At 41.3% G+C, this 23,329-nt stretch overlaps 1 protein-coding gene across 2 annotated transcripts; it reads right to left on the bottom strand.

Annotated features, from left to right (window-relative positions):
- Positions 1–4,430: 4,430 nt before the first annotated feature.
- Positions 4,431–13,143, bottom strand: tbx3a (T-box transcription factor 3a). 2 transcript variants are annotated; one of them, XM_023284827.3, is made up of 7 exons: positions 12,005–13,143; positions 10,723–10,990; positions 10,165–10,311; positions 9,048–9,124; positions 8,616–8,773; positions 7,371–8,014; positions 4,431–6,295 (listed from the first exon to the last, which is right to left on the bottom strand). In XM_023284827.3, exons 1-7 carry the CDS (start codon positions 12,394–12,396, stop codon positions 5,849–5,851), a joined length of 2,133 nt encoding a protein of 710 aa, XP_023140595.2. In that variant the 5' UTR covers positions 12,397–13,143; the 3' UTR covers positions 4,431–5,848. The 2 variants fall into 2 exon arrangements, with proteins under 2 accessions (XP_023140595.2, XP_035810787.2); XM_035954894.2 differs by having other exon boundaries at positions 10,708–10,990.
- Positions 13,144–23,329: the final 10,186 nt, after the last annotated feature.

Here is a 23,329-nt window from a genome sequence, read left to right on the forward strand (position 1 = left end):
AAATAAAAACATCAAAGTATTTTATGCGTATTTATGGTCCATAAGTCAGATTACCAACATTAATCCACATCATAGTGGAATATCCACCAAAATCAGTTTAAAATAGTTTGTGACAAATGCAGCTGAATCCCCCATCTGAATACGAACACTACCAACATCAAGTTGCTATTGAGCCCTGCAGCCAGACCTTCTGGACTGAAACGATGCTCATTATGTCTTATTTTGTCGTAATTGGATTAAAAAAATCCCCCTTTTTTTTTCTAATAAAACTCATCATTGCTCTATTCTGCAGGGTGAATGAGGCTCACAAAGTCTAACAGCAGCTGTCCCTGCACAGATTTTCCCACCTCACTTTCAGCCACCCTTTAGTCACTTTGCTTTTTCTGATTTTATTTTTCTTTTGTTGTTGTGTTTGGACATTTTATTGGATGGCATCAGTACAGATATACAGTAAATGTGGTTGAAAGGGAGCAGGGGAATGACATGCAAGCAGCTGGCCTTCTAGGAGTTGAACTGTGGTAGACATCGTAAGAAATTTGACGCCCAGAACTGCTTTTTCCACCTTTTTAGCATTTATTTATTTTAGCAGTTATACTGATTCTCTTTCTATTGACTTCAGACTAATATATAAGATAAGGAGACACCAAGTTTGTCAAACTGTATATGTAGTTCTCTACTTTGGACGCTAGAGTGCACTGCCACCTCATAAAAGGACAAGCTGAGTCAATTATTTGCATTAACTTCAACCTACAGACAAAACAGATTGAAGTAGAAAAGGCACTGATGCTTCCATATGTAGTAAACTGGCATCCAGGCATGTTCATTCTTGACTTGTTTGTGTCCTTCATACTTATTTAGCAATATTTCTATTGAAATTTTTCATTTTTCTGTAGCACGTCAATACAGTGCAGAAATATTAACAATTTATTTAAAAAAAATCAATTATTGCAGCACATTTGAGGTGTTTGGACAATGGTGGGGACTGTACATGGTGCCACTCTGATGTTTGTCACTAATGGAGACAGAGAAGAGTAGAAATCGGTGTTTTTATTTTAAAACTGTTCATTCATACAAACAAAGAAAGTATCTAAAATTTAACTAAGCAGTTATAAAGTACAGTGACAATATGGGAATTTTTGTGCTTCGTACTGCAGCAACACACTTTGTGAAAACACCAGAAATGTCTCGACCTGTACTAAATGTTTATAGTACACCTGTTTAATTACTTATTTAAAAACTATCTAAAAATCCAACAGCACAATTTATAATATTCTGTGGAACTGAGAAGGTAGATAACGTACTGATGCTATGAAATCAAGCTGCCCATTTTTCAAAATTCACTTCATACGTGTAGAATCATAAGCATGTGTACATTATTGCATGTGGAAGGGGGTGTGTGAAAGAGCAGGAATCTGTTCTCGACAGGCCGGTGCATAAATCAAAGCAGCCACTCTTTTTGCAGGTGTGTAAAAACAAGCACAACCTACCAGATCTGTGTAAATGTTTCTGTGATTCCTATTTATCCTGTTTTATTTGTGCAAAATCATTTATTTGACACGTTTCTTTAATGTTAATTCAAATTACTGTGTCATTTTACATTTTCCCTTTGGGGCAATCAATAAAAATACATCTTCTCTTATCTGCAGCAGTGTCATAAATGCATCTTTCCTGGGGCTCTTTAAAGATGACTGACACCACCACAGAAGTTTTTTTAGCCATAAAATGAAAACCTTCAGCATTTAATTTAGAACCTACTTATATGTGCATCAGTGTTTTATCTAGTTGTAAAACTTTACGATACAATTTTCTAAAACTGAATATTAAAACTGATCACATTAATCATTTATAGCTAGTGGCTATTATCAGACCTGAGAGATTTGTCTAATTTCAAATGCAATCAGACTTTTGTTTCACTTAGGTTTTTAATAGAAACTTTCTAATGAAGGATAGATTGATGGGAAAAGTTTAATCTTCAAAAGCTCAGGAACTGGAATGTCAACCACAAACTAATCACAGGCTGCAAACTGTCCGTGATCCTATAAAGGAAATCTTTTATCCTATTTGTTCATGATAAATGTATTATTGTCTGCAATGCTTTAAAAACTGTTGGATGTTTTATAAGAAACAAAGGGTTAAATGTCCCTATTGCCCCATGCATGTACAATAACACACCTATTTCCATGAATGCATTTTGTGACTTACAGTGCAACATTTAAAATCACAGATCATGTTGAAACACATTCTTGGAATGCTGCTTGATGTGGGAAGTATCTGAGACTAACATCCGATTTACATTTTACCAGTCAGCATTCAACTCACGTCAACTAAAACATTTGATGTGTTATCTAAGTGACATCCAAACACTTTCACTGGTGATGGACTGCTCTGTATCTGCAACATTGCTATGCAGTAGAGATTATAGATAGTAACTTAATGTGTCTTTTTGCTAAACTGCATTTTGTGAAAAAAAGTGTAATCAACATTTAAGCAAAGTTTAAAAGTTATTTTTAATTTAAATTGTGTTTATTGAATTAAAACCTTTTACAAGCTACTTTGAAATTTTACATTTTTTATGCATAATCGTATTTTGTTTGCTTATTTATTGCCTTTTCTAAATTTAATTTGAGATATGTATTTACCAGTTTCACATTCAGATCCAATCCAGTCCAAACAGTGTTTTTGGATCATCAGTGATACTGAGGAAAAGGGATTTTAGAGGTTAAAACGCCATTTAAATTTGAAAAACTAAAATTGTGTGCATAAAACTGCAGGCTACCCCCCCCCCCCCCTCCTTTTTGGAATAAAAGTAAAAATCTGATAACCCCTGTAAGGCCAATAAATGATTACTCTAAGACTAACTAAAACGAGAGCAGGAGAGCTTTTTTTTTATTTAGTTATAAAGGAATTATTGCCGCTAGGTGGCGCAACTGACCCGTTACATACAGTGGAGTTAAAGCAACCTGTTCCAAAGGCCGGTGATCCCAGCATTTAACAGAGGGCCTCTTGAGTAAATGCCAGTGGAGGAAACAGTCTGCCACCACAGAACCTATTAGAAGCTGAGTGTAAAAAAATTAACACAAATTAAATAAAAAAAAAATTACTTTGGCTTAATGATGAAGAATAAACTCTGTGATCATTCAAACCCTTTAGGTTTACTTTAATGTACTTTAATGTAATATAATACAGTTTCTAGTTTGTCTATGCACTGAATGAACTTTGGCAATAAATCAGGCATTTTAATCTAAATAAATGGTGCCTCTGAGTTTCTTTTTCTATTATTTTCTTTCACTGTCAACTCCTTACATTAACATGTGTGCGCCTTCATTTGGCATCAAGCTATTAAAAGGCACAGAGATGATAAGGCTCCACGCTGACTTTTATTTAAACATGTTTGTGGCCTGTTTTGCTTGTATGGAACACATTCATTGTTCTTTAACAGTAGTCAGGTGCTCGTGTTGTAGAATTCACAGTAGCTGTGTGAGCGAATCCAATTGCTTATCACTTTATCACTGCCCCGTCAGTGAGCTCTCACCCAGAGGTTTTTTTTTTTTTTGTCCTTTGCTCTGTTATGCTTTGCGGATCACAAACCGGGCCCATATAGCCGCTTGGGGGCGTCGTATCTCGGCACGATTACAGACGCATTGTCGCCTTCCGTGCAATAAAATGGAAGATATGCCCATCGAAGGCGCCAGGTGAGCAATAAGACGGAGCAATTGAGACAGTTTGGATCGTGTTTACACCTATGCACCAGCGCCAGGCTCTTGCTACACATTAACCAGACGATATACAAATGAAGATATGGGGTTGATAAACTCGAGACTGGAGGGGCAATAGACAGAGTAATCAGCGGGATGTCACAGCCTGTTCACTGTGGCCGAAAGTAACACTTGATCAGTGCGTGATGCTGCTTTGGAAGCAGTGAGGTGTCACTTTTGTGCTTTTCAGGTGGAAATTACTTTTCCATAATCTCCAATGAAATATTGGCCAGATAGTCTCGTGGGTTTAATTTCTTTTTAGACAGAACATGTACTGGATTTTTCTGAAACATCACTTTCCCCACAGTCTCTATAAAATCTGCCACTTTTTACGCACGACATATGTTAAATTTACAACTTTGTAATAGGCGTGAATGGAAAAAAATCCGCCTAATTGCAGCGTGCAGCTTCTTGTCCAGGTAGAAACCTCAGGTATGATGTTTGGAATTGGGTTTTTGAGGCTCTTAACTTCTCCCTGAGTTATCTAAATTGGACTCTTTGAACACAGCCTGCACTGTTATCTCCATATGAAGTGACTCCCATCACCCCCCCTCCAAAAAGTGCCAGCAACTTTTACAGCATCTCCAAAACCTGTCTAATCCAATCTGTGCGTAAAAGGCACCATTTACGTTCCCATCTTCACTGGCGCACAAGCGAGGCACACACTAAGAAAAATGGCATTTCAATATTTTTATTGAAACTTTCAAGAACACGAATGTCGATGTTGTAAACTAGACAGAACTCCAATACAACATAACCCCACTGACAACTTAAGAAACACAAAAAAGAAACTATGATGCGGCACTTTTGCGATCAGGTTCGCAAAGTATTTTTTTAATAACAGGAAAAAAAAATATATAGTCCACTTTTTTGTCACACTTCAACGACACTTCTTTTGCTCTTCAAAACAAAAAACAAAAAAGACATTTTTTTTCAAGCCATTGGTGCAGTGCGTCGTCGCTTTTTCATTCGTTTTTAAACAGTAGCACTTCACACACGGGGACAAGAAGTGAAAATACAATGGCACATGAGTGTGAATAACTAGCTCGATGGATATTTTATGGGACGGGATTAAAGTCCATATTTTTAAAAAGGGGGTATAAATGCAGATGGCAACAAAAAAAAAGAGGATAATAGTCCACAAACTATCTTTACACAGGTATATCGACAATAAATTAAGAACAGATCCCTAGAAACAAACTACTCCGTTGTATTTACACGCAATAACAATATGAAATAATTACATAAATATTTTATATATCCCTATTTACACCGATGATCAATGCTACCTTTCATTTTTTGTTAATATTTACTTTAAATTTCTGCTTCCCTTTGCCTGTTTCGGGCTAAATTACGCATGCTTGGGCCACAGTTAAGTCCCGGAGCACCAGTCGTTTCAGTGGGCCTTTTCAGATTTTTTATTTTTATATTTTTTTTATTTACTTTTTCAAAATCGATAAACCAATTAAAAAGAAACTTAAAACTGTGTTGAATATATTTAAAACATATTTTCTATACTTTAAAAACAAAATGAACATTCGGTTGGGGTTTTTGGAGGGCATGCAACATTTGTTCAATGATCAATTAATAGTGTACAACAAAATACAGCAGTCTTTTAAAAAGGTAGGTCAAACGGTCGTGAATTCAGATAAGTCAAATCAATTCAGAGTGCATATTAAAACACATCTCTCCTCGTGTACAATAAAGTTAGGAGACGGGACACAGCAGCAACTTCTCCTACAAATCTGTAAGTCACACTCCATGTCAACGTTTAAGCTTCAATACTTGTACGGTATTCAAATGACAGGATAAAAGTGTTGTTTAATTTATGGAAAAAAATGAAAGAAATATACACATTAGATGTATTAAACAAAGTGCATTTCAGAAACTAAAAAGTCCAACAGTTCACGTTTTTAGTTGTTTTTTTTTTCCTTTTAAAACCTGCATGATTCTACCAGGGTGTCTGTCCTCCTATTGTTAAATGTCTTCATTAGCGTCAACACTTTTCACTTTTCATGACAACAACGAAACGAGAAGCAGGTGGTGAGTTTTATGCGTTTTTTTTTTTTTTTTTTTCAAAAATAAAGAAAATCCTAAGGGGATCCGCTGCGTGGCCTGTCCTGATTCGTGTCCAGTCCGCTGACCAGCCGCTGGATGCTCTGGAGCTCGTTGGCGGCGTCTTTCTCCGTGCAAGTTTTTGGGGACATAGAGACCGATCCGGAGGATATCGTGGACAAGTGGCTCGTCACCTCCGATGTGGAATCCAGGGTGACAGCGGACACCGGGCTGGCCGGGACGATGCCGTCTCCTTTCAGCTCCGTCCCGCCGCTGGCCATGGAGGGCATGGCGGTGGTGAGCAGAGTGCTGTCCGGTACCGTCATGGGGAGGGAGTAAGGGCTGTACCTGAGTCTGGGGCGCACTGCGTTCAGGAAGGGATGCCGGTGCACCGAGGATGAGGCGGCCGACGAGGCTGCCGCGGCTGCTGCCATGTAAGTGTACGGATAAGGGAACAAACTGCCGAACGGAGACATGGCAATGCCCTGTGGATAAATGGAGAAAGTGAGCGTCAACCACAAGGCTGGTATCACAGACAGAACACTACCACGTCGTTCAAACACGTCTGTGCAACACAATAACACCAACAAATAGGAAAAACCCAGGGTAAGCGCATGACAATAAAGTGTCTAGCACACACATCTGTGCGTTAAAGTGGTGGAACAAATGCGTAAAAATAGTCATTCTACGTGACTGGCTTTAGGCTGTTACTTTGACTGGCCCAAAACGGATATCTGGCTTTAAGGTAATGCAAAATTAGTCTGTGGTGCCATATGCTTCCTTTTAGTTTTTTCCCCACAAATCTAGTCCAAACAAAAATATTCTGCAGCAAAGCTCTACCACCTACCAAGTAAACATCTTTGTTTCTTGTGCAAGAATTTGTACAACTGAAAATTCCTGATGTTTGATGCTGTCATTAAATAAGACACGTTGCAGATACACCACTTGTTTTGACAGTAAATGGGGGAAAAAAAGACGCATTTATTGACTATTAAAACATAATGTTGTTTGCCTCTCTGTGCCAATGAGGCATTTTAAAGCTCTCCATTTCGGCTCTAAAACACAGACTTAATGAGCTCATATCAAAAGATTGTCTAACACCTCTAGGTGTTGCAAGGCGTTCTCTTTCTTTCAAAGTCAGTTTTTCTTAAGGACTGATATGCCTCACGGTATTCACGACAACAATTCCAAGAGAAGGCTAATAAAATGCTCTGTAATAGTCAAAAGCAGTTTAAACACAGTTGCCCGACTTTGCTCTGAATAATAGCCTATTTGGCAATTAAACAAAATAAACAAGAATGCGCAAAAACAACACACACACTCTCTCTCTCACACACACATACACACCCACACACGCACATACACACACCCACACACACACTTTCTCCTAGTTGTGTTTAAAACACACCAACATGAACTTCTGCACATTAAAGATATCCACTATGTGACATATTAAATCTGGCACATGGGCCTCCAAGGCCTGATCTGCTCTACTCTATAGTTCAACATGTGCTTTAGCAAAGCTGCGTGTAGGCCGAGGCCAAGGAAAACAGGTTTTACCTGTGATGCCAAGACATGTTGCTGCAGATGAAAGGGAAGACCTGGCGCCCCCGTCAAGCTCTGCGGAGGGGATGCCATGCTAGTTGTGTCCATGGTGCTCACCCCTCCCGTGGACACGGCTGCCAATAGTGGTCCCATGCCCGCGGCCATGTTTGAGAAAGCACCGCCCATGTTGAACTGACTGGGGTGCAAGAGAAACGGATGCGCACTCCCGAGGTGATTGAAAAACTGTTGTCCTGTTAGGCCTGTTGGAAATCCAAAATTATGCAGGTGGCTGTGGCCTATGTGTGCGCTGTCAGTCTGAACAGTCAACGGCATGAAGCTGTCCTTGCTGATTGACCGACATTCGTCCGTTTTGGGCTGATCCAGGTTCGGGCTCTTGAGGTCTTCTCCAGAGCGAGTGGTGCTGGAGATGACAGTGATGGGACTCTGTCGTGAGTCTGCCTGGCTTTTCTCAGTCCTGGGGCCGCTTTCGCGGTTCCTGCTGGTAGAGTCACTGTTACTGAAGGGATGCCCTTTAGCTGGGCTCGCCTCATGATCCTTTCCGTCCTCTGTAGTGGTGGAAATCTTGCTGGAGTCCGGACCATCTTTATTGTGTCCATCTTTGCTCTCATCGTCGCTGTCCTCATCGCTGTCGCAGAAATCTGTACATGCAGAAGGAGGAGGATATCAGTTGCCTTTCTGCACAAGGGTGAATCATGAAAATAATAACTCCTATTATCTGCCATATTGCTTTGGCCCTCAGAGATTTAATAAACGTGGAGGAGATTTATTACACAGCGTGATAAGTCCTACACATTAATCCAACATGACTCACTAAGTCAGTTCAGCAATTAAAATATTAATAAAGTTAATTTCCCATCGTTTCCAATAATCTTTGGATCATACACATTGGCACATGCTGCTAACTTTTTTTAATGTATTATTGAGCAGATTACTGGAAAACCATTTGTAGCAGACTGATATTTTGTCTGAACAGATTACTGTGCCAACAGTTAATAAAGATATTCATTTTTGTGATGTTTATTGTTAATCTCAATTAGACAGTCAGCGCAGAGGACTGTTGTCAGCTTTCCTCGTGGGAATGAGCTCGATGTAAATGATCACTTACTCGCTGACGTGCCGACACTGAGGACGTTTATTCTTATTCTACACATTAACACAAACTTTTTAAACATTTTGCCCACGACTTGACACGCGACTTGTGACCGGAGCAGCGACTGACGGTGGGGTCTGTCAGCCTACCTTTCAGGTGTGGGGGGCCCACTGTGGACACGGCGGGGGACGAGGCCTGGCCGAAGCACTTAAAGGAAGCCTGCTCTCCAGAGGAGTCGTCTGAGGCCCCGTTTTCCTTTTTCTGCTGCTCCTCGTATGAACGCATGGATTGCAGAGCCAGCTGTTTCCTGTGCACAAGTACCCGGGTTATTATAGGTGGTAATCACAGTTCTCAGGTCAGAAACGATATCAGCAGCACAATGAATGATGCGGGAGCTTATTTGGACATCATTATTATTTTTTTCTGTTCCAAGCTTTAGGACTTGCCTCCTCTTGTCTCTTAATGTATTGGATTAGAAAGTGTGACGAGACAGACTCCCCGCGGGTTATTGTGGAAGCTTAGAAGCTTTAATCCAACAATATCAGAGTTTCTTAATGTAGCTCTCAAGACATCCGTCTTACCTCTTTTCCCGCCTCCCATTGCCAGTGTCACGGAATCCTTTGGCAAATGGGTTATGGTCTATTTTCAGTTGGGTTATCTGAAAACAAATGAAACCGTGCGTAAAAATTAGACAGCAAATGAAACTTCTCCAAAATATTCTCACATTATAGTGTGAATTAAACGCCACAGCCAATGCATATTTTTGTAAGCTCATAATGCATGGAGATGATTGTCCCAAGGGCCAGAGCTGCACAGTGAATTATTTTTTGGTTGCGCAGATAAAACACACATTTAGCAAGAGCACACAATCGCACGCAAAGAACCACCACGAGTCCTCCTGTATTGGCACGTTTTTTTTCCATGAGAGTAAAATATGCTGCTTTGTTTGTAACTCTTGCAAAACTTTACTCCCTCACCACTTCCTCTCCATCCCCGGTGGGGTTAGCACTGCACATGTGAGGAGAGATGTGGTGCCATCGTTTTCCAACGATTTCAAAGAGCTGCTGAGATGATTTTCATTAGTTTTGCTTCACAGAGAATCAAATGCTACCATGCAGCACAGTCTGACAAAATGCCCCTCCTCTTTTTTCTCGTTTTTCTCCGTTTAACCTCACAGTGTTGCCCCTCTTCTTCTTTTTTCATCTCTCAACCCCCAACCCTTTTAGTTTGACACACACACACACACACACACACACACACACACACACACACACACACACACACACACACACACACACACACACACACACACACACACACACACACACACAGCCTACAAGCAGACGTACACACATGCAGAGAGGGAGAAACAGAGTCGGGGTCTGTGCCAAATTCTTTCCACGTGATTAAATAAAAGGAAGATAACTTGTATAACATTCCTCAGAATTATTACTTTCTTACCATAGGCTGGTGAATGCGGCACTTACTCGCAGCATCATCCCCCCACTATGATACTCCACTCTCACAGCCTCAAACAAATAGCCTATGACGTCTTTCATATTTTATGACAACAAAATGGTGCAGAGCATGAAAGACGGAGAGGAAAGCGCGTCTGACAGGGCACAGGGACACACCAGCTCCATTTTAGAAAAATATTCAGGGTATAACTTGAGCCCTCTGAGCAATAATTGTCCTTACCTTGTCATTCTGATAAGCAGTCACGGCAATGAAATCCGTTTCAGGAAAAACATAAGTCCTGAAGGTACTGTACGGGAGCTTGAGAATATCGTTGGCCCTCACGATGTGAAATCGAGGCTGATATTTGTGCATCGAGTTAAGAATGGTCTGCAATACACAGTCACAAAAGAGGCAAAAATTATGAGACTTTAAAATACAGCTAAAGATTTACGCACAATTTATGTCACATTGACATTTGTGATCGTTAGTACAGAATCCGAGCATTACGCACGCTGGTAAAATGTTAGCTTTGATTTGAAATGCGAAGTGACTACAGAAAATTGCCAGATTCGGCGATATCTGCAGCTTGATAATTATAATAATTTCCAAATTGGGTTATAAATAATATTATCTCAACATAGTGGCATTTGTCTTTTCCCCCAAACATCAACAACAAAACAAATTGTGCGTAAATAAAATAAAGCACCAACAAAAGCATCAAATATAAATTATTAAGACATGTCTACTCAAGCAGTAAGTTGATAAATAGGAAAATTGACATACATTAGTTGAACTTACAAATCCATGCTTGTCGGAGATGTTATTTGTCAGCTTGAGTTTGTGAAAATTGACGACTTTTGACATCCACTGCTCGCCAGTAGCCGGACTGTCCGGGTGAATGTACATCCTCTTTGGCATTTCGGGGTCGGCCTTTCCTGCCACCATCCAGCGGGAGTTATGAAATTTGTACCTACAGTCGTCGGCTGCAACTATATCCATCAACAGTATGTATTTGGCCTTCTTGTCCAGACCGGTGCACCTCACTTTGAACGGGGGAAACATTCGCCTGTGACACAAGAAAACAAACCGTGAGCACGAGTGTGGTGGGAAATACAACTTTGGGTAAAATATCCAACAATATCTTAAAAAAAAAAAAAAAAACTACAATTATTTTAGCCATACATTAATTATATATGCTTTTTATTATAAGAAATGTGTTATATAGCTTTGACAAGTAGCCAATAGGCTGCTGTTAATTTATCTGCTGGAAGTAAGTCAGCCGAAAACGTGTGTAACTGTCATATGTGCAGCTCTAAATAAATATGTTCTCTCTCCAACAGAATATAGCCCGGTTTCGCGTATGAGACAACGTGTAAACACTCATTGAATCTGGAGTTTTAACGCCCTGAAAGGCCTACACACAGACGCAGCAGCCATCTTTGCATACTGTCACTGTGGTGATGACGAAAATAATTTTGTCAGAGCTTTACGCACTCCAAGTTGACATATTTAATAGAGTAATCCGTCAACTAAACTTTGGACAAAAGGAGCATGGAAATAAGAAGAGGGATTATAAGCGAGCCACATTTTTATATCAAAACGTGTGCGAGGCTTAACATTAATGATACAGCAGCCACATGCGTAATCCTTTTTATTATTTTCTATTTGCCATCATCATTGCAGACATGTTGGCAAAGTGTTTACCGCAGACCTCTCCAGGCTGCATGAACACACAACTCTCACTTTGTCTGCAGGTCGTGTTTCACTTTTTATTCTTTTGAGCTAAAAATACCTGCAGAAAGGTTTGGGTGGTGTTTTTATTTTGTAGTGAAAACTGAAACGTGCAATAAAGGTCATATTTGCATGACATTTGTGAGGCGATTATGCACTAATGCAAGTTTAATTATTACAAATTAGACTATAGCAGAAAGGCTGCGTAAAACAACTGCAGATATTATATAAATCAAAACAGCATATCTGTGTATAATAATACATTCCCTACCGTCACGGGTTATCGATATGCACAATAAATAGGCTCGTACGTTATTTTTTTAGTGAACACACAGAAAATATATTTCACCTTCCAGATTTTGTGATCACCATCTCAGTGCCTCTCTTGTGGAAGAGTTCCCAAAGCTCCTTGGCTTCCAGGTGAACTTTCGGGTCGTCCTCCACCTCCTCCTCAGGCTCCAGAGTCTTCAGAGGCCTGAGGTGGGCGGCCGCTGCCGGGTGCCCCAGAGAGGAGAAGTGTAAGCCGGTCTCCGCGGCTCCCATCAGCTGGTCCATGATCGGCTTTCCGAGGGCGCCCGGCAGCGAGAGGGAGCCGCTGGGAGGGAGAGCCAGGGCCGGGAAGAAAGGAGGCTGGTGACCCAGCATTGCACTCATGGCAAATTCCGGACCCCGGTGAGGTATAAACGGATGATATGCCATACTTGATCCCTGTATGACTGGATCTCTCATCAGGAAGTTCATCCAAGTGCAGACAACAAATGGAGACGACTGGTTGGACGGAGAACAATATTTCTTACAAGAGTGGAGCCTGCCTACAGGAGCAGCAAGTGAGGACAAAATAAAAAAGAGAAAAAAATAAGTCTGAAGCTGGAAAGCTTAGAAAAATCCTCCTTCAACCTCGGCAGGAACGAGCATCCACTATTTCCTTGACAAGTTGCTGGCAACTCTACAGTCCTTTGCTGAATTCTGATCAAAAGTCTGCAAAGTGAAATGTAAAAATGCTCTCCATTAATCTTCAAGAGTGTGGCGGGAGCGATTTTCTTCGGAGCTTGACGCGCATCGGACACCTTCTGTGTCTCGCTGGCTTTCGGACATTAAGTCGAATTAAACCAACTGGGGTGAGTCACTTAATTGACCGCGGCGCATTCTTTCTCTTCTGCTGCTGTTTACAATATCGGCATTCCTGTTAAAAAGGGTTCCTTCTTATTGGCTTCAGTCCTGCAGCGAGGGCGACGTGTTGAAATATTTCGATAGCGCCGAATAATCCCCCTGCCTTTACTTGCTCCGGACATGCACCCTCACACGCACACACACACTTTATTCCTCCTCTCTCTTTCGCGCACACACACATTTCAGAGAAAGACGTGTTCAGAGAAAGGAGTCCGCTGACGGCCAGAGAGAGGGAGAGAGAAAGAGAGAGAGAGAGGGAGAGAGAGAGAGAGAGAGGTGGTAAGGTCCCAGCTCCGTGATTTTCCTAGCGCCTCTGTGGCCCATAGGGCTTCATACTGTATGGATGTGTTGCATGTTACGAGTAGCAGCGCTCCGTTTGATTGGCTCTTTGACGCTTTCGGACCAATTGTGTGGCTGCGTAGGCGTGGTTGGGTGGAGGGGACAGACTTCAGACTTATAAAAAGGTGTTTGGAAACTCAAAAGGGCTTTGCCGTGAAACACCGCCCTGCTCAAGTCAGTGTTGTGTGAATATGTCAACATCGTTACAGAAGTTACGCTATCGGTCGGTGTGTGAGACCCAGCGAGAGAGGGGAGAGAGAGCAGACGAGCCAAGCCGGGAAACCGGGCCGCTCTGCCGGCGCGATGTCGTGATCCGCTGCGCCGCTGACTTCCCCCTTTCTGCCCCAGCCGCGTTCGTGCGCTTTCAACACAATTTGATCCACCCATAATTATAATTATTTTATGATTTAACTGTGTTCACTTCCCGCTCTGTAAAATGTGCACAGATTTAACTGCGCCGAGAAACGGCAGATTCGCCAACATTTCGTCCTCATGTGAAATGAAAGCGCAGGAAAATACGACGGATGAAGCGCTCTATGAAAAGTTAATGTGCTGCTGTTAAGAATGCAATGGCGTCCATTAAATGCCATTTTACTCATTTATTATTTTTATGCAGATAATTCTTATTGCTGTGAGTTGCATTTAGTATTTTTCTTGGAAATAAGCAATTACGCAATTAATTTCTACTTTTCTTCTGGAGCCTTGTGATCTTGTGTGAAAACATCTCTAACTCGTGGATATTTTTCATTTTGACCTGAAATTTATATTATCTGACCTGACTTTGCAGACTGACCTTATATTACACGTTTGTGCGCAAACAGCCAGAGGAGCAGAGTTCAGTGAGGATGCGTTCACTGACGCTTCTGCACTATCAAGTCTTCGCCCAAAACCTCTGTGTTTTGAATCATACCAATCAGTTGTGCTGTTAAATATAGCACGCGTTCCCGGCACAACTGTCTCTGGGAAACAACTCCGTTACTGTCCCCCTCTGCAAAGTGACGGTTGCACAGCCTGCACAAACTAGGTGTTATTGACAGTACAAAGCCGATTTTTCATGCAATCTGCAAATGTTTTTCTGCTTTACTGTATGAAGCAGACTGTGCTGCCATAGTCTATTTTTCTATCCACTGTAAAACCGAAGCCAAGGAAGATCTGGGCTGCAGTGCGTCGCGTGCGTTTGCTCCAGTGATATGAATAAATCTGATATATTCTGCTAAAACACTAATTAGAAGTACATGTGGCTCGTTATTTGCTGCAGTAACAATGCTTTTCTGCAGAGTCTAGATGCGCATCATACAATGCCACGCTACTTCTCTCTAAAATGCAATTTAACCACAAATTCACAAGTAAACTAGAGAGCCGTGGCCAGTCAGTCAACTTGGATAAACATTGACCATCAATTCTCAGTCAGTTGTCTGTCTCCCAGGACCCAAGAATGGATCTGAAAGTCTTGGATGAAGGGGGGGCAAATTCTTCCAAAAGCAGCATTCCTGCATTGCTCCGTTCAATATTTTTTGCATCACTCATGCAATATTAATGCATCTGCAGCCTGGCCAAAGTCTCTGGAAGTGTATAATGTTAAAAGGTGTGATTTACTTGTTGCACCCTGGCAGTTAGAAATTTATGGAAACCTATATTGTACTGAAGTTTAGGGTTTGAACAAGTCAGTTGGAACCTGAGGCCACATTCTAGGAGGCAGTGGAAACATTAACTTCAACTGAATATCTATTCAGCGCTGCTCAAGCTTGCAAGTATTATGAGACCACTGGGGTCCTGTTGTGTTGGTTTTGTTCGTACTATATTGTCTATTAAAGCAAAATGCCCAATGCTCTCTTTATCATAGGTGTTGTCTCAGAGAACCACTCCTGTTGTTTGTGTATGTGCACTCTGCCTGTGTATGCATGTGTGTGAAGTGGAGTGGTCTGCATGCATATACAGTATATTCCCCGGGGGAGATACACAAGAATATCTGGCTTATGTGCTGTGTGCTATTGATTTGCTATAGAAAACAAATGCAACACTGTTGATACGCTACAGCAACCTTGGACTGAATGAAAACCTCTCATGGCTCTTGCAGCTAAAACCAGGAGCCCCAAACATTGAGGTGCTTGCGTGGGACCTTGTAGTCTTCTCAGTGTGCGACTGAGGTCAGGTCTGTGTCAATTACTGGGCCTTATTCTTCTTTAAACACTCACCCCCATTAGCAGCACATTTCAATTTAGTGGAAGGTGTCATCAAATAGGAAGCAGTGTTGACACTGTGGCAGCCTTTCAGGTTCTGTGGCCAAGCTACCTTCATTAGCTAAGCAAGTAGAGAATGGTCAATACACTATATAAACTTTTACAGGGTTAGGGCTCTCAGGGACTTGGAGAGGCTATAAAAAAGGTCTGAGCTGACACTACTGATTGATGAAGCCAACTTTGTCAGCGCTTCCCTTTTATACATCTGCAGAGATCATGCATATCAAAATCAAACCGGTTAGTATATTGGACTGGACAGCCTCTAAAATTTCTCACTCCATGTGGGTGGGGATTTTTTATTTTTTATTTTTTTTGCAGTACACACAGAAGCAGCTTGTGTTTTAAACCTGCTTGATATGTAAAAGCATCAAGCAGCACTGTCCTCACAGTCTACTACAATTATCCTTTAAGAATATGCTGTAAGATGTGAGAATTTAAGTGGAAAAGCAGCTTCTCTCACATGCTTCTGCTCTGACCTTAATTCCAGCTGCAGCCATAATGTGCTTTTATTAAATATTCCTATTGCTATTTAATCCCTTTGCTAACCTCACAATACTACCGAAGAAGGGACAAAAAATGCATTAAGGTCATGGGTTATAAAGCTTCCATGTCCTGGCTACACACAACAGCTACACTGTGTGAGTTCATTAAGCAAAGCTTCAAAGACATTCCTGGAATTGATCATGGAGCTGCAAGTGATGTAATGTATGCTGTCCTGTTTATTTGCAGATTGTTAATGATAAGCAAGGACAGACTTGGTGGCACCGCTCCTGAATGGAGGAGATTGTCTGGTGAGAGTCATCAGCCCTAACACGACATGATAGGGAAAGGAAACATCACAAGATTAGTAAATTCAACGACTATAATGACTCCAAACTTTATTATGTGCATCCTGACACAAAGTGGAGGGGGAGATCTTCAATTGACAGCGTAATGACTTTCTAAATGCAGGCCATTTACCTCAAAGATTTAGGTGGGGCTAAAATTGATCCGTTGAGGCTATATTGCCCCAAAAGAGTGCAGACCGTAAAATGCACTTTCCAGAATCACACACACATGTTTTACTCAATTGCCTGGAAGAATGATAAAGTCTTTACCTGTCGATGAAATGTCTCCGTCAGGCATTTTTAGTCAAGTCAACCCTCGCTCTCATCAATTCCCGCACTGGCAAGTTATGGGTATTGATGAAATACTATTTTTGTTAATTAGGGGATGTGCTTATTGATGGCAGTGCATTGACTACAGATTGACAAGGAAAATGGTAGTGTGCTGGGGAGACATTTGCTCTGCTGCTTGAGGTTGTTCATCAGCGGCGAGGCAGGCTCATAACTTTAAACTTATTACCACATAGTTAAGGAGGAGGCAATTGAAAGATGAAAATGGCATGTCTGGCTTATGATGCATTATGTGACTATGACAGTATTGATGAAAAGAAATGCCACAAAGATGCAAAAGAAAGACCAGAAAAACTGATTCAGTGAATTCCGCAATCAGATATCTTGAAACTATACATTATCATAGCCACGTTTTCACACCTGCACATTATAAATCTGAAACGTATTCACCCTCAAGAGTTTTACAGACTCATATTTCAGTCAGAAATCAAGAGTTGATATTGTGTTTTATACAAAAAATGTTTGCATTGTCTGACTAGGCGCCCACTAAAAGCTCGCCTAATGGTTCCTATTCATGTGAAACAAGCTCATGCTCATTATCGCCGGTTGCTGTAGAATAGACTAAGGAGTGACAGCTGCGTTTTGAAAGTACGTTATACACAGCGCTATTAGAACAAACCAGTCCAGTGGCATGCATCACCTGTAGAGCATAATGCAGGGGATTTGTCTGCTCAACCCCATAAACAGCCGTCAGGCTTTCTCCGTCGCTACAAGCTGTGTGATCAAGATACTCATGGCGAATGCCTCAGATGTGGACCATGTGTCAAAAGTCTTTAGTTTGCCTTACGTGCCACCACTCGCTAACATGGGAGATAGGCATCTTTCCCCCTTTGTATTCTGTGCGCCGAGAATCGCACTGGAACTAGTTTTGCATGCTAAAAAGCAAACAATGGCAAATGGGAAACAGAAAAATCCTCAGGTTATTTGTCATCAAGTTAGCACAGTATAAATAAGTTCCTGCTATGTTCATGAGAGGCACCAGTTAGGGACTATTTTGGGTTGGAATCAAAAAATATTTGGGTTTGCAGAGTGCAAGGCGGGGAGGTGCCCTAATGTGGGTATCTGCTGTCCATTTAGCTTCCTCGCCACTGGCACTGACTTTGCTTTGACGTTAGAGTCTCGCTAAGTTTTAGGGTTTTTGCCACTGAGCACAACCTCAAGACTCAGAGCTTTTAAGAGGAGAGCGGTATAAAGCAGTGCATTCCTCCTCCAAGAGAATCTTGGACTATGGGGTTTGGGTGGCTTCTCTCTAGAGGTTAAGTGGGATAAGTGTGTGGCTCATGTCAACCCCGCTACCCCCCAATAGTTTCTGGAAAATTTGCAGTGGGGTCAGATTGGATTACTGTGTTTTGGTATTTACATGGAGACACAGGGCTTTGAAATGGAAAACCATAGGCGGAAAGGCAAGTGCCATGCAGTCTGGAAGACTTGGTAAAAGAAACCAGCACTGATTTCCACTGACGGGATGGTTGAATACGTGTCTTTTATGTCTCTCTGTCCCGCAATCAGACGTTTTGTGACCGAGAATGGTGGTTGAGGTAAATGGATCAGGAGCAATACCAATCTTTAAAGTAAATCCAGTGGTAAGTACCGTGATAGACATTCGGTAGGAAATAAGGCGGTTTCAGGCATTGTGCGTGTTGCTCTCAGACAGACCACATCATAGCTGTGAGTGTGGCTTCAAGTGAAATGTATTTAAGGAATTTTGCAGCACAGTTCTGCTAAATAAACAGCAGTGCACCCCATCCCTAAATGACCTTGTAAAAACTAACTTAGGTGTCAGTTCCCCCTCGAGGTAAGCCGGGTCTTCTGAGATTTGTGCCTCAGGTGGTCTGTCATTTTTCCTGTTAAACCTCATTGCAAACCTGCTGGGATAAGTTTTCTGGGTTATTTTGGGAAGGATTCTCCAGCCACTCCCTACAGGTGCTGTGCAGGCCTGAGCCTATAATCCACCCTTTTCAGTGCTGCACCACATCCCACATTGTTGTACTCTGCTGAGGAGGTGAGGCAGGAGCTAAAGAAACGTTTGTAAGCATTTGGTTTAACATATTTTCTCACATTTTGCATTCTCATGGTGGTAAAATGTTCAGGTTGTGAGGTGTAAAAATTACAATTAGAAAATGTTTGAAATTATATTTAAAACATGAATTTCTACTTTTCTTTAAAATATTGCAAACCTAATGTTTAATTTTGCTTTTTAAATTATGACAAAAAGAACTCCTACAAAATAAAACTGCTCAGATTTGTTGTCAGATTGTGTGTTGTTTACTGCTGTTTTGTAGCAGAAAATGTGTGTTTTGGGAACATTTTTGAGAAAATTCATGATATTTCTTTTGTCTCGTTTGACTCAGCTGCTGTTAACTCACACTTAATTCCATTCTCTGGTTTCTTTTTTGACAAGCATGCAGACAAATTAAAGCAACAGGTGTTAATTGGTTCTAAGATTTGGAAGAGATTTTAAAGCTCAGGGTACGTGCAGCTCGTTTTGAGTTTGCGATCTGACACAAATGTTCCTGTAAGTTCTCGGCCACTTTTTTTTTTCTCTGCTCTTGCTGAAACTTGACCTCTCGTTTCTGGGTGAATTAACGGTTTTGTCAGTAGCGAGAACAACAATTTGAAGTGTATGCGGCAAGCTCAAGCAGCGGCAAAGTTGAGTGCGGTCAATTGAATCTCCCACATGCTCCTCTGCGCGATGGATGGATCTGTGTGTAACTGCTGCAGCTATAATGTCTTGTAAATGTTTGCGGAAAGCTCCTCTGGCTATGGCGCCTTGCATTACGCTGCTTGGAATTGATGTTTTCTTTTATTGGAATTCAGCAACATACAAAATAATATTAATCTATTTCATGTTATGGATGCATATAAATATTTAGAAATATTTTAAGAATAGAAAAACATTTATGTTCTAAAGCAAATGCGAAGTTAGATATTGATTATTATTATTTTTGCAACTCTGGGATCAAATTTACGCACAATCTTTACAGTCCTTCTTAAATTTCTGTCTTGGATTACATTCCCAATCCAACAGAGCCACTTAAATATGTTTAAATTTACTATGTGCTTTCACTGAAACCTCATGAAGTCGTGTTTTCGCTTTAATGTAGCCACTGGCGTTGCGCATCAACAGGTTTGTCTGGCTCGGTGCTCGCTGATATCTGCGCGCACTGCTGCTTTGTTTGTACATTTAAAAAGCCCACTGTGCTTGATATACCAGTTAGCCCAATTGTCTGTTACATTTGACATAAAACTACCAGTTTACAATCTTATAGTCTGCTCTGAGCTATGTCCACCGACTTGGAACATAAAAAAAACAACGTTCCTCCTTTAGATCTATTATAAGTTAAATGTGACTTAAGTTAAACAGTTTCAAAGCCACCTTTTTCTTTTTCCTCTTCTTCTTCTTTTTTTTTTTTTTTTTTTACTAGCTGTTTGCCTTTGCTGCTTTTTCATGTTCAAATTGCAAGTCGTCAGAGACTTGTGACATTTGAAATATGAGCCTGGCCTATTTACTAAGTTAGACAATACACGAAAACCACATGAAAATCAAAATAAGTAGGATGCGGTTAGGAGCTGTGCTTTCATTTATTGAAGTCTCTACACATGTTTTGCATAAAGACATTTTTTGGGGTAATGAGGAGGGGTATTTGAACGTGAGCTGAACCTGGTTGGCTTAACTTATAGGACTCCGCAGTAACCTCGAATACGCACGGAAGAGGCTGGATTCGTGCAACTGTAGTGGAGAAAGAAAAAAAACAGCCTATATTTGCCAGAGTGAAACGTGCCTGTGCCCCCTTCACTGGGCTAAGCGTTAGATTGATGGTCATTTGCGGTTATGTCGGCCTTCATAACTATATTTTAGGGTATTGTGTTTTACAGTGGTAAAGCAGACCGAGGGAATGTTTCAATAAAAGGGTTGCAGCTGTGTGACTTTACACTTAAAAGCGTGTCAGAATTGTAATTTTGGAAATGGATTCTGTTCACACCTGTTGATTTTACTTCTCTACATGAACCCTGTGTTTATTTATAAAATACCACAGTTTATAGATCACTTCAGATTTCATTATTCTGTGCAGCAGCCCGTGTCTACGCGTTCTCTATGTGAGGATCCGCGCTGAAATACAAACATCAGATTCTTCCCACTGCGCACAACGAAAGGACACAAGCCAACCACCCAACCAACCAATTAAAATCCGATTAGGAAACATCTTAGTTTTCCAGCCGAGGGCAGTGAAAAAGCCTGTAACCTTTCCTGCTGAGGTCATTCACCTAATAAGATCCATTGCCTATAGTGAAGCCGCAGACCTTCACAAATGTTCCTGGCGACCGAGTGTGGCCCCGGAGACCTTTGGCATACATGGCAGTTTAATTGGTCACTGTATTTAAGAATAAGGTGGGATTCCAGTTAATTAGTGGAGAAGTGAATACGATTGAACATTATATGATTTGCTCCCGGTCCCTGGTTTGTTAGTGCGGATTTGGGGTGGATCAGCTTTTGTGCTCGACAAATGAGAAGTGAGTAGCGTGGTGCCGATGCACAGTGCCGTTTTGTGGACTGGCGACAGTCTCGATTCATGGGAAAAACTTAAAGGAGGCCCGCGTTATCACAGGACCTCATTATCTCATGTCTGAAACCATCTTTTGGGAGCAATCCCTAATCAAGAATGGCACAGACCTACTTTGCAGAACTTTGTTGTAATAGCCCCCCTTCCCCCTTTGCTCTCTCACTGCAAACACACACATACATACACACACATACACTGATGCACACTCTTTGCGTGACGTAGGGTGTTAAGACAATGTGTCGATGTGATCCTGAGATCACCTTTGGGTATCAATCCATTTAGAATAATTACGCGCGAGTGTTACCAAGCACAACCGCCAGAAAATAGCCAATACATAGTCAACATTAACTCCAAATTTTGCAGTTTAAAAAAAACAAAAAACAATTTTAATTCATTGTCACTTAAAGCTTTTATCACTACTCAGCTTTAAACACTTTTGCGTGCGTAAAAGTTTATATGGAAGCGGTTGCGCACTCAAATCTATTTTTAATTGGAGGAAAAGCCTGTTATATATTAAAGGTGTATTTTTGACAATTATTACAGATTAATTCATTCTAAAGCACGCTGCGTAATACGTTTCCTGCATTATTTTAAATCGCTTTTTATTGCGTAAACTTTACATGGCCGCACAATGGCCATTTTTTTCCCTCTGTACACCTCAGCGCATGACAATGACATCCAACCCGCGGGGGCTGTTCTTTCTCTGCGCACGAGCCCACAAAACGAGAGAGGTGGTTCATTTACTTGGCCATAAACCATTTATTTACCTTCAGGTGAGTGTCGCGCAGAGTGCAGAGTAAAGATCGCAGGAGAGATTTACACCTGTCTCCCTGTTCAAATAGAGAAGCCCATAGCCTACAGAGATGGCCACTGGAGCCAGCTTGTCTGGGGCTCTGCTGCAAAAAGCCCACCTCCTCCCTCCTCTTTCCTCCAATGTGGATTAAACAACATCATAAAAAATGACCATCAACGCACACACTGTAAACAGATTATTCTCCTCGGCGCCTGGCGCACATACCCCACGCTGAAGGCAGGATGCGTCCAGCAGCCCTGTGTGGCGGCGGCAGCAGGAGCAGCAGCAGCAGGGGCTGGTCATCATTTTTCAGTCATTTCCACACACTTCCCTGGACACTTCCCGGTCATGTAAATGCTGTTTGATGTCGGTGCTGCGGGTTTGAGAGACCCCTGGGAGACAGCTGATGGACATTTGTAACAAGATAACGAGTCACACTTACTTTCAACCACAAACAGATATTGGATATATTCTTTAAGTGGAAGATTTAAAGCTGGACCTTAAGCTCTGGTAATTTTAAAGCTCAATTATAGAACAACGCCGCACAGCCGAAATAATTCGAAAAAAAAATACAACAAAATTAACTCTAGACTCTCCACATGACCCACATCATAAATAGGCTACAAACGCATGGACCTTACCAAGTTCTTCTGACCTCTGTTTTACCTGTTGCTGCGTTCCTCTTCATAACAGATGAGGCTTGTCATTCTCCAGGCTCTGACACTCTGTTACACTGGCTGCGTATGGTTGTTACAGCACGTTCAAATATCCTTAAAATACTCGTTTCTCTCTGTTTCCCAGAGTAATGTGCGTGCATAGCTCTGCCTCCAAACCTTTGAACTTGGTGAGATCCATTCATCACCTTACAGCAGAATCAGTGTCATCGTTAGTTCATTATAATCAGCCCCAAGCTCTTGATTTTTAGAAAAAAAAATTATATTTTTTTAGCCCTGTCCTCCCAGCATTCACTACAGCACTTTTCAACACCTCACAAGGTTGAAGACTTATCTGTATTTTCTTCTTCATATCATCACTCCTATCAAGTCGCCTCATGCATGCAGGCAACCAGAGTGATGAGGATACATCTGAAAATACAGAGTGTGTGATGGCAGATTTTGAGCTCTGATTCAAGTGAGAAAATGGACAAAATGTGGAATAACATTCAGCCGCACACAGTTTAAAATTCTATTCAATTTGAAGCCATTTTAAACAGAATTAAAACTCCCAAAAAGCCCGTCTTGCAAAGGAAAAACCACACACACATGAAAATAAACACAAATATCTGCCTGTATTTTATTATCTTTTTCGCACACACACACACACACACACACACACACACTTATACACACACACATAGCCGTCTTCCTTTCCTCTCCTCTCACTGATACACAACTT

This window comes from Amphiprion ocellaris, chromosome 17 (genome assembly GCF_022539595.1).
Source record: "Amphiprion ocellaris isolate individual 3 ecotype Okinawa chromosome 17, ASM2253959v1, whole genome shotgun sequence".
Lineage (NCBI taxonomy): Eukaryota > Metazoa > Chordata > Actinopteri > Pomacentridae > Amphiprion > Amphiprion ocellaris.